This window comes from Paroedura picta, chromosome 5 (genome assembly GCF_049243985.1).
Source record: "Paroedura picta isolate Pp20150507F chromosome 5, Ppicta_v3.0, whole genome shotgun sequence".
NCBI lineage: Eukaryota > Metazoa > Chordata > Lepidosauria > Squamata > Gekkonidae > Paroedura > Paroedura picta.
In genome coordinates this window covers 98,556,947-98,568,573 of record NC_135373.1, presented here as the reverse complement: position 1 = coordinate 98,568,573, position 11,627 = coordinate 98,556,947, and the positions used below count along the sequence as shown (strand labels likewise).

Sequence of the window (11,627 nt, the reverse complement as noted above, 5' to 3'; positions counted from 1 at the left end):
GGGGGGGGGTGGCCGCGGGCTATTGGCTGGCATATGGAGGGCGTGGGCGGAGTTACATTGTGTAGGGGGCGCGGCTTGCTCTGCTAACTGTGCGGTAAGAAGTCTCGGAGGCCGAGTTCGGTTAGTCCCCGCGTTTTCTGCTAGGACTTTGCCGTTGGGCCGCTGAACTTCTGGAGGTGGCGGTTGGGCCTCACTGGAGGTCGCTCTCAAGTTCGGTGCCGAAGCGCCCAGGAAAGGAGCAGAAGCGCCTGCGCGAATCCCGCGGGTGTCAGGCGGCTGGGATTGTTCTCTGTAAGGGGTTCGGTGAACGGCAAGGGGCGCACCCGCGCTGAAGTACCTGGTGGTGGTGCCCTGGCGAACAGGTATCCTCCCAAAGCAGACGGGGCTGGTGCTGAGGAAGCTCCTTCGCCTTTGCTTTCCGGCTGCCGCGAACTGGGCCCGGTCCCGATGTGCGGACATTTCCTTACCATTCTTCATGTTTGGCCTAGTGCAGCGTTTCCCGGCCTTTTCTGTATGGTGAATCACAAGTCCAAACTTGCTTGGTAGGGTGACCCATCCAGGGCCGCCTCAAGGGTTTTTTTGTTTTTGTACCCTAGGCGTAGGGAAACGATCGCCTTGGTATCCAGAGGAGAGAGAGCTATTTTTGCCCCCTCCAAGGGAGTCTCAAAGCAACTTACAACCGCCTTTTGTTGCTCTCCTCACAATAGACACCCTGTAGGACTAAGAAAGCTCTGAGAGAACTGTGACTGGCCCAAGTCAGCCAGCTGGCTGCATGTGGAGGCAGAGTGGGGAATCAAACCTGGTTTTCCAGATTAGAGGCTGCCACAGTTGACACTGCATCAAGCTGGTGCTCTAGTTCAGCATTCGCTTTTCTACAGTGGCTAACCAGATGCCTCTGAGTTCTCCACTACGAGCCCCCCACTATGAACCTGGAGCAAGTGACATTCTGGCATATACTATCTTTGCATATGGAGGTTACATTCCAGCTTTTGACCACCCTCTCTCCCATTATTCTCTCTAATCCCTGCTAAGTGTCTAAGAAATATTCTAGAATCCATCAGGTCAATGTGTATGCAGTAATGAAAAAATATCTACCAAAGTATGAAATGGAAAATACTATTTCCAGAGTCCTATCTTGGTTTCCAAAATACAAAAAAGCAATGGAAGGGGCAGAAGGCAGCCATTAGGGAGGGCTGGCCCATGACCCACTTTCAAGAGCTTCACAACCCACTGTTGGCTCCCAACAGACAGGCTGGGAAATGCGCGTCTAGAGGTTACTGTATTTCACTTGGCAGTGTAGGAGTCTGATGAATTGACAGTTGGTCTCCTGACTTGAATAAAAGTTTTGAATTGTTTTGTTAAAATAAAGTGTCTCTTGCTTGATTTCATTCCAGGGGAGCAGCTATGTTACTCTTTTTACCTCAAAGCAGTGTACAGCATTTTCCTCACTATTTTATCCTTGTAACAACCCTATGAGATAGGTTGGAGTCACTGGCCTAAGGTTACCCAGTGAGCTTCCTTGGTAGAGTGGGTTTTGAACCTGGGTTTTCCAAATCCTAGTACAGCACTTTAACCACTACACCATTCTGGCTCTGTTGAGATATGACCTTCTGGGTCCAAAAATCTACTTTATCAGATTTTATTGAGGATTAAGCATATATGCATATGTTACAGGGCCTGGTACCAATATGACAAGCTCATTCACCTGTGTGCAAACATATACTGAGATCATCTGAGAGGCCTTTGCCATCTTATTGATTATGTACCAAGCTAGGATAGCTAGGGACCCAAGATTTCTTGATAGCGTGATATATATACTGTCATGCCGGGTTCGATTTTGCACTCTCCCACAAGCAGCCAGCTGGGTGACCTTGGGCTCGCCACAGCACTGATAAAACTGTTCTGACCAAGCAGTGATATCAGGGCTCTCTCAGCCTCACCCACCTCACAGGGGGTCTGTTGTGGGGAGAGGAAAGGGAAGGTGACTGTAAGCTGCTTTGAGCCTCCTTCAGGTAGAGAAAACCGGCATATAAGAACGAACTCTTCTTCCTCTGAAGAATCAATCCTGTGCTGTAGGATTTATTTTCAAGTATGCATGCATAGGATTGGGGTGTACAACTCAAATACAAATAAAATGTTTTGGTAAAATTGACATGTAATCACGTTTAATGCAGGTCATTCAATGCAATTACAAATTGGGTTTAAGAATATTTTTATTTGGATTCTGCATACACTAGATCCCAGGTCTTCCTGGTTCCTTCATTTTGTTTTCAGCCTAGTTAGTGTACTCTCCCCTGTTTGTTGCATATATACTGTTAATAAAGTTGAAACAGATGAGTGTAAATTCTGCAAGTGGTGTAAGCCTTGCTTGGCTTTAGATGGCCAGGAACAGACATTTCTGAATAACAGAGCCCGGTTGGCTGATAGTAATTCTTAGTGGAAGGCTAATGACTTTTAGCGTTTGTGGAATTGCCTGTCTAATCAGAAATTATGTTAATATTGCAAAGAGAACAGGTATTTTGGGAAGGTTGATACAGGTATGATTCATTTTCGCTGATCTTCACACTCTTCCTCTTACAATTATATTGTGTAGAGTTGTCTTATTCCATGTAGTGTGGTGTGCTGACAATAAAAGAGTGACTATATTGTATTTGTCCACATACTTTAAAAAACTCCAGGGCAGCCTTGTCATCAGAAGCAGGGACAGCAATTTCAGCTGATTTTCTTCTCCTCCTGCGGGTCTGATTTTTTTTGTGGGGGGGGGCACAGTGGGAGATGGAAGCCCCACTCTTTCAAGGACTATTCTGGTATGCTTGATACCAGCCACTGTAATTCAAAAGAAAGCCTTGGGTTTAAAACTCCAGATCTTTGCATAATGAAAGAGGTACATGCACAATCTCCTTTTATAATGAAAAGCAGCCATAAAATTTTGCTAATTTGAGTGAGGGCACTGTCGGAGAGAGACTGCCTAACTATGCACTTAAAATTAATTTTGAGCTAACCTGAGTTTGGATTAACTTGCTAAACGGTATTTACTAACTTCTGTTTTCTGTAGTTAGACGTGGTAGCCATGGCAGACTGGGTATCATACTATAAACATGAAGAAGGTGAAGAAGAGGAGGATCAAGATGGAGAAGTTGAAACAATTGGTAAGATTTTTCTGTTACTTTAGCCTAGTGAAGAGCTGATTTGAAATTGTCACTGTCCTGAAAACATGTAGGAATTACAGCAAGCAGGGATCTGCACCTGAGAAAACTTCTGCAGAATTTGATAGACTTTGAAAACTGGTGCATAATACTAGGGTATGTGTCTTTTTCTTTAAAAGCTGTTTGCTGACAACAATAAGTAAAATATGTAAATAGTGTCTTTTAAAGATATGCAGATAGCATCTTAATTATTCCTGGTAAGGCACTGCAGTGTCTCTGTATGCTCTGTATGTAGGATTAACTAGGCAAAAAAATTTTTGTCAGTTCTTCTCAAATATAGTTCTAATATTTAAAAGGGGGGGTGTTGTATAGGGGTTGGTTTTAACTCTGGGTGGGTGGGGGAAAGAAGGGAACTGGAGTGTCAGAGTGATATAACTTCTGGTGACAAGTCACTTCTGGTGTGTGGCAGGGAGACATGGCCAGCTGATATCACTTCAGGATTACCTCAAAGCCTGCAAAAATTGTCGGGCGTCTCTACAGTAAAAAAGTTGGAAAAGGTTGACATAACTGAATACACATTCTTCAGTCATTTTGGTCAGTTGTGTGTGGCTCAAAACATTATGTGTATACTGAATGTATAGTTCTGCAGTCCTTTGCTGCTCTGTGTTAAGGCCCATTTGGTGCTAGTCATCTTACTGTTACCAATGGAGTTATTGACTGTTTATATTCCAGTGGTGCTCTTGTTAGCTATCATGCTACATATAAATCTTTTAATTAAATGAGTTACTGTCTGCCTGCGCACATTTTGTGCTTTACATGCAGATGATATAAGCAGACTATCTTTGTGCGGTCACACTGCATTAGCATAGTGTAAGAATATGAATGCGAGATATTCTCCATGAAATAAATAAAACTAAAAGGCTTTTTTGGCGGTACGGAAGACGAAGATTGCCTCTATCCTTGCATATTTCAGCATAGTGTAGGGGAAGAAGCAGCTGCAATGCTAAGAGCAGCCTTCTTTGCATATTGAATTTGCAACTTAAATTGATTTAACAATAGCACAGTTATACAAACCAGCACTACTGCTGGTGAAACAGTTGTATCTTTCTTTTGAAAAATGATACTGGGATTGAAATTGTGGTGCAGTGAAAGCTTATAATGTTTCCTTCTGTGGACATTATCTAATGGCTTTGTTGTCACATATTCACAAATGGAAGAATTTCTACCTGGGCAGCATGACTTTAACCTCCTCCCTCCTATTGCAGGGTGTGGGAAGCAAGACAGCCTTGCTTCATGGGTAGAAATTCTTCTGTCTGTGGAAAGTCTCTGGAGCAGCCTTTTAAAATCTTTTGACCGGGACTAACCCCTGAAAATTTTTGCAGGTTTTGAAGTAACCTTGAAGTAATGTCACCTGGTTATGCCTCCCTGCTATGCTTCCTGCTCTGCATACTGTTGGGATAGCAAAGCCAGGCTACAGCAGTGAGTGGAAGCGAGGCCCTGGTCCTGCCCATCCCCAAGTCGCCTGGTGTACTGCTCTGCTGAGGGGAACGCCCCCTCCTTCCTCCAACCCACCCACTCAGAGTAAAAAAAAAAAATGACCCCCCTCCCAACAACCCAAGAGGACTCACCCAGCTGGAGAGGGGTGGGCTACTGTGCCTGCTGCTGGGACTGAAATTTCAGACTGCAGTGGCAAGGTGGGATCTAGGCTTGGTCCCCACCCACCTTCAAGCCCCAAACTGGCTCAGTGACTTGTTCCACCAGACCCAGCCTGAGTAACCCCCCTCCAAAACAACCCCCCCAACCCCAAGAGGACTAATTGTGCTGGACTCCAGCTACCATCAGCAGGTCAACCACAATATAGCCAGCAAAGGTATAGCCATGGCCTCTCTGCTCCCCCTTCCCACCCTCTTCAGGGCCATCATGGGCCATTTTGGGAGGGGGAGGATTGACCTGTCCAAATAAGGTGGAAACCAGCCCTTGTTGTTGTTGTTATGTGCGAAGTCGTGTCCGACCCATCGCGACCCCATGGACAATGATCCTCCAGGCCTTCCTGTCCTCCACCATTCCCCGGAGTCCATTTAAGTTTGCACCTACTGCTTCAGTGACTCCATCCAGCCACCTCATTCTCTGTCGTCCCCTTCTTCTTTTGCCCTCGATCGCTCCCAGCATTAGGCTCTTCTCCAGGGAGTCCTTCCTTCTCATGAGGTGGCCAAAGTATTTGAGTTTCATCTTCAGGATCTGGCCTTCTAAAGAGCAGTCAGGGTTGATCTCCTCTAGGACTGACCGGTTTGTTCGCCTTGCAGTCCAAGGGACTCGCAAGAGTCTTCTCCAGCACCAGAGTTCAAAAGCCTCAATTCTTTGACGCTCGGCCTTCCTTATGGTCCAACTTTCGCAGCCATACATTGCAACTGGGAATACCATAGCCTTGACTAAACGCACTTTTGTTGGCAGGGTGATGTCTCTGCTTTTTAGGATGCTGTCTAGATTTGCCATAGCTTTCCTCCCCAGGAGCAAGCGTCTTTTAATTTCTTTGCTGCAGTCTCCATCTGCAGTGATCTTGGAGCCCAGGAAAATAAAATCTGTCACTATCTCCATTTCTTCCCCATCTATTTGCCATGAATTGAGAGGGCCGGATGCCATGATCTTTGTTTTCTTGATGTTGAGTTTCAAGCCAACTTTTGCACTCTCCTCCTTCACCCGCATCAACAGGCTCTTTAGTTCCTCTTCACTTTCTGCCATTAGAGTGGTATCATCTGCATATCTGAGGTTGTTGATATTTCTCCCTGCAATCTTGATCCCAATTTGTGACTCCTCTAATCCCGCATTTCTCATGATGTGCTCTGCATACAAGTTAAATAGGCAAGGCGACAGTATACAGCCTTGCCGAACTCCTTTCTCAATTTTGAACCAGTCAGTGATTCCATATTCAGTTCTCACTGTTGCTTCTTGACCTGCATATAAATTTCTCAAGAGACAAATAAGATGCTCTGGTATTCCCATCTCTTTAAGAACTTGCCACAATTTGTTGTGCTCCACACAATCAAAGGCTTTAGCATAGTCAATGAAGCAGAAGTAGACGTTCTTCTGGTACTCCCTAGCTTTCTCCATGATCCAGCGTATGTTGGCAATTTGATCTCTAGTTCCTCTGCCTCTTCGAAATCCTGCCTGTACTTCTGGAAGTTCTCGGTCCACATATTGCTGGAGCCTAGCTTGTAGGATTTTGAGCATAACTTTGCTAGCATGAGAAATTAGTGCAATGGTGCGGTAGTTTGAACATTCTTTGGCATTGCCCTTCTTTGGGATTGGAATGTAAACTGACCTTTTCCAATCCTGTGGCCATTGTTGAGTTTTCCAAATTTGCTGGCATATTGAGTGTGGCACTTTTACTGCATCGTCTTTTAAGATTTTGAATAGTTCAACTGGAATGCTGTCACCACCACTAGCTTTATTGTTGCTCAGACTTCCTAAGGCCCATTTGACTTCACATTCCAGGATGTCTGGCTCCAGGTCAGTAACTACCCCACTGTGGTCATCAGGAATGTTAAGCTCTCTCTTGTATAGTTGTTCTGTATAATTTTGCCACCTTTGTTTAATCTCTTCTGCTTCTGTGAGGTCCCTACCATTTTGGTCCCTTATCATACCCAACTTTGCATGAAACGTTCTCTTCATATCTCCAATTTTCTTGAAAAGATCTCTGGTCCTCCCCATTCTATTGTTTTCTTCTATTTGTTTGCACTGTTCATTTAAGAAGGCATTCTTATCTCTTCTAGCTTTTCTCTGAAATTCTGCATTCAATTGGGTGTATCTTTCTCTTTCACCCTTGCCTTTCACTTCCCTTCTCTCCTTAGCTATTTGTAAAGCTTCCTCAGACAGCCATTTTGATTTCTTGCATTTCTTTTTCTTTGGGATGGTTTTAGTTGCTACCTCTTGTACAATGTTGCGAACCTCAGTCCATAGTTCTTCAGGCACTCTGTCTATCAGATCTAATTCCTTAAATCTATTTGTCACCTCTACTGTGTATTCGTCGGGGATATGATTTAGTTCATACCTGAGTGGCCTAGTGCTTTTCCCTACTTTCTTCAATTTAAGCCTAAATTTTGCAACAAGAAGCTCATGATCTGAACCACAATCAGCTCCTGGTCTTGTTTTTATTGACTGGATAGAACTTTTCCATCTTTGGCTGCAGAGCACATAGTCAATCTGGTTTCTGTGTTGACCGTCTGGTGATGTCCATGTGTAGAGTCGTCTCTTGGGTTGTTGGAAAAGAGTGTTTGCTATGACCATTGTATTTTCTTGACAAAATTCTACCAGCCTGTGCCCTGCTTCATTTTGTACTCCAAGGCCAAACTTGCCTGTTATCCCGGTTATCTTTTGGCTTCCTACTTTAGCATTCCAATCCCCCATGATGATAAGCACATCATTTTTTGGTGTTGCTTCTAGAAGGTGTTGTAGGGCTTCATAGAAATGATCAACTTCATCCTCTTCAGCAGCAGTGGTTGGGGCATAGACCTGGATCACTGTGATGTTGAAAGGTTTGCCTTGGATTCGAACTGAGATCATTCTGTCATTTTGGGGATTGTATCCCAAGACTGCTTTTCCTACTCTCTTATTGATTATGAAGGCTACTCCATTTCTTCTGCGAGATTCTTGTCCACAGTAGTATACCTGATGGTCATCTGAATTAAATTCACCCATTCCTGTCCATTTTAGTTCACTGATTCCTAAAATGTCGATGTTCAGTCTTGACATTTCTTGTTTGACCACGTCCAGCTTACCTTGATTCATGGATCTGACGTTCCAGGTTCCTATGGAATAAAAATCTTTACAGCATCGGACTGTCTTTTCGCCACCAGTTACTTCCACAACTGAGCGTCCTTTCGGCTTTGGCCCAGTCGCTTCATTCATTCTGGCACTACTCGTACTAGCCGTCTGCTCATCCCCAGTAGCATATTGGACACCTTCCGACCTGAGGGGCTCATCTTCCAGTGTCATATCGTTATGCCTATTGGAACTGTCCATAGAGTTTTCATGGCAAAGATACTGGAGTGGTTTGCCATTTCCTTCTCCAGTGGATCACCTTTTGTCAGAGCTCTCAGCTATGACCTGTCCGTCTTGGGTGACCCTGCACGGTATAGCTCATAGCTTCACTGAACTACGCAAGCCCCCTTGCCACAACAAGGCAGCGATCCTTGAAGGGGGGGAAACCAGCCCTGGTCCTTTACAAATCTTTAATATATATTTAACTCCCCCCCCCCAACTGGAATAACCCTGGAATTATGCAACACTGTTCTGTAGGATTCAACCCGCATTAAGCAGTGGATGTTCATTGTCTCCAGAAACTGCCATGAACCATAGTTCAGATTCTGTATTTCAGTGCTGTGCTGTCTATAGCGGTAATGTATTGTCAAGAAACCATTCTAGCAGTTTGTTGACCTTTCAGATTTTGTTTCAGGCTTTTGGGCCTGGTAAAATTACCGAAGACTCTTATTGGGAAATTAATGTCACAATGACTTGCAGTCACAGGCACAGACAAGCCAGGCACAGATGCAAGTGAGATAATGGGCCTGGAAGGTTCAAGGCCAGAGACCCAGAGGGAATTTTGCACTCACATTCCATCTTATTAACACAAGGATTTTTGAGTGTGGGTAGGTTGCTTGATTAGTGAATAGGTTCCAGCTGCAGAGATAAGAAATTATGTTTCTTAGCAACACCCTGATTGGCTGAACTGGATCAGGCCAACTGCAAATAGCATGGCATAAAGCAAGACCTAATTGGAATTTTGGGGTCTTTTTGCCTTTTGGCTGTAGGATTGGCCTTGAGCTGCTGGAATACCCGCTTCTTGGATTTGGGCTGATCTGGACTTTATACCCTCAGTCTGACCAGGTAATATCTAGGTCAGACCACTAAAAGCTGTAGGCATTCTAGGATAGTTAGATGGTTTTGTTATTTTCTTCTCTGCTTCTCACTGCTTATTTATTTGGTATACTTTTGTACATTTATTTTAATAAACCTTTAAAATTATACTTCTGTGGTGTTATCTGACCTATTTTGGCTACAGTTACAAAACAGTTGTTTGTGGAACTCAACCAGCAAGTGTCCTAACTTGCAGGGCTAACTTCTTTATTAATGCCCAAAAGGGCTGGTGACTTGGTCTCTCAGTTGAGGGTTAGCTTACAGGGGTGGGGTGGGGGCTCATTACTCTGCACAGTGAGGATTTCCAGTATTGTACATTTTGTTATTGGCTTTTACCCAAAGCCTTTTTTGAGATGAGGAGGCTTTGACACATATCAATAAGAGCTGATCCTGCGTAGAGCAGGGGGTTGGACTAGATGGCCTGGAGGGCCCCTTCCAACTCTATGATTCTATGATTCTAATAAAAAAATTAACAGTTAAAATAACATTTTTACAGGTTCTCATTTTCAGGAAAAGTTTAATAGAAAGTTCACTGGACTGCAAAGGCTCATATACTTGCTAAACAACAGAGTTCTGCACAAAAACGCATTGGTATAATAATAGCTGGGTGTTGTCAGCATATTGATGGGTGTATGGATAAACTTGGGAGAGACAAAGTTCCTTGAACTTATGTGGCTCTTCTTTTGGAGGAAGGCTTCTTAGGCTGGAACCACACCGTCAACCTTTATTGGCATGCTGCTAGCAGAATGGTTTCAGCATAGTCGCATGAAGCTTAACCCCTCAGGGACCTCACAGTGAGGGGTGGTATATAAACTATATGAATGAATGAATAAATGTTTGCACAATGTAAGAAACATTTTTCATTATAAGAATTGAATTCATTTACCTATTTGATCTTGTCTTCTACAGGTGTATATAATTATGCAGGTCGGGACACTTTAGTTTTCTTGGTGGATGCTTCAAAGGCTATGTTTGACTCCTATGATAATGATGACTTGGCTCCTTTTGATATGACAATCCAGGTAAGACTACCAATTAAAATTAATGTTGGTTGCACATCATATACCATAGTTTGAAAGATCTCATCTTGTAACAACATTAGTAGAAATTATGCACCAAAGGCTAATAGAACTGTCAGTCTGTTCTGCTTATCTCTGTGTTTTCTGTGTCCTATCCTAGGATGTATAAATCATTGCAAGGGAGATAAAACTGGAGCTTTTTCAACTTCCTTTCTATTGAAAGATTTTGCAGTATACAGTTTTGATGCTATTTATGATTAGAAAGGAAACATAAATCTGCAGGTGGAGGAATAGCCTCTGTAAAATATTCTGTCTTCATCCACAGGTGATTTTTAATAGCTTGGAAAAGTAAGAGATTGTATACTTCCCATATGATGCCGCAATACATTATGTTAAGGTATAATTCCTGGGGAATGAAATCACATATATTCAGAAATACATATTGTTATGATTTTTAGATCCTATGGGAATGGTCATTTTCTTAAGCAACATGCAGCCCGGTCCTACCCTTAAAAAAAAATTTAAAATGCTGAGCATGCTTACTCAGAAATAAGACCTACTTTATTTAGTAGGGCTGAGTCCAGCTAAGTATTGACAGGATAGTTTTGGAAATATCAAAAAGATTTCTTTATGAAGGAAATATCGAGCTTTCTTGTACAACCATCTAGATTTCAGTATATGTGAATGTCCTGTGAAATGTAGTTGAAAACATTGTTACAACCCTTAAAAATAGAAACTGCAAAGTTGTAATGGTTTTATGGCAGCTCCTTCCTTTCTTTTTCCAGCTAACTTGTATTTTTTTACTAGTGCATTCAGAATGTGTACACAAACAAGATCATCAGTCATGACAGGGACCTTATTGGTGTGGTATTTTATGGCACTGAGCAACACAAGAATTCTGTGGACTTTAAGCACATTTATGTCCTTCAGGATTTGGACAATCCAGGTAAAGAGAGTCTATAAAGCTAATCTGTGGTTAGAGTACATTATCAGCAATATTCTGTTGACTGATCCATTGCAATTCAGAATTTTCCTCTGCCTTGTTGCCCTCACAAAATAGTGCTGTTTCATACTGGTTTAGTAAGACTTTCTGTCAGTAGACTTTTCACTGTAGTGCGAATCTTTCTACCTGTAATGGCTTGTACTTGATTGTAGTTGAAACAGAATAAGACTAGATGATGCAGTACACACTTATTACTCACAGACCGCCTTATAAAATTTTCCTCTGCCTTGTTGCCCTCACAAAATAGTGCTGTTTCATACTGGTTTAGTAAGACTTTCTGTCAGTAGACTTTTCACTGTAGTGCGAATCTTTCTACCTGTAATGGCTTGTACTTGATTGTAGTTGAAACAGAATAAGACTAGATGATGCAGTACACACTTATTACTCACAGACCGCCTTATAAAATGGTTTTCTAGCATATCTATTCATTATCTAGTTTACCAGATTGACAGAATTCTATGGATCACTTGGGTTGATTAAAGTTTGAACTATCACACTGGCAGACTTTATTCTGCTTTTCTCCAAATTCCTTGGCCACTTTATTCA

At 42.8% G+C, this 11,627-nt stretch overlaps 1 protein-coding gene across 3 annotated transcripts in view; it reads left to right on the top strand.

Annotated features, from left to right (window-relative positions):
* Window positions 1-11,627, top strand: part of XRCC6 (X-ray repair cross complementing 6) — a 43,760-nt gene that overhangs the window by 20,442 nt on the left and 11,691 nt on the right. Inside the window, exons 1-4 of one of the 3 annotated variants that reach the window (XM_077339361.1) lie at window positions 69-120; window positions 3,056-3,149; window positions 9,969-10,081; window positions 10,886-11,024. In XM_077339361.1, coding sequence (XP_077195476.1) covers window positions 3,071-3,149; window positions 9,969-10,081; window positions 10,886-11,024 — 331 coding nt within the window. In that variant the 5' untranslated portion in view covers window positions 69-120; window positions 3,056-3,070. Of the gene's footprint in view, window positions 1-68; window positions 363-3,055; window positions 3,150-9,968; window positions 10,082-10,885; window positions 11,025-11,627 lie in introns of those variants that run through there. The other 2 variants (XM_077339360.1, XM_077339362.1) reach the window with 2 other exon arrangements.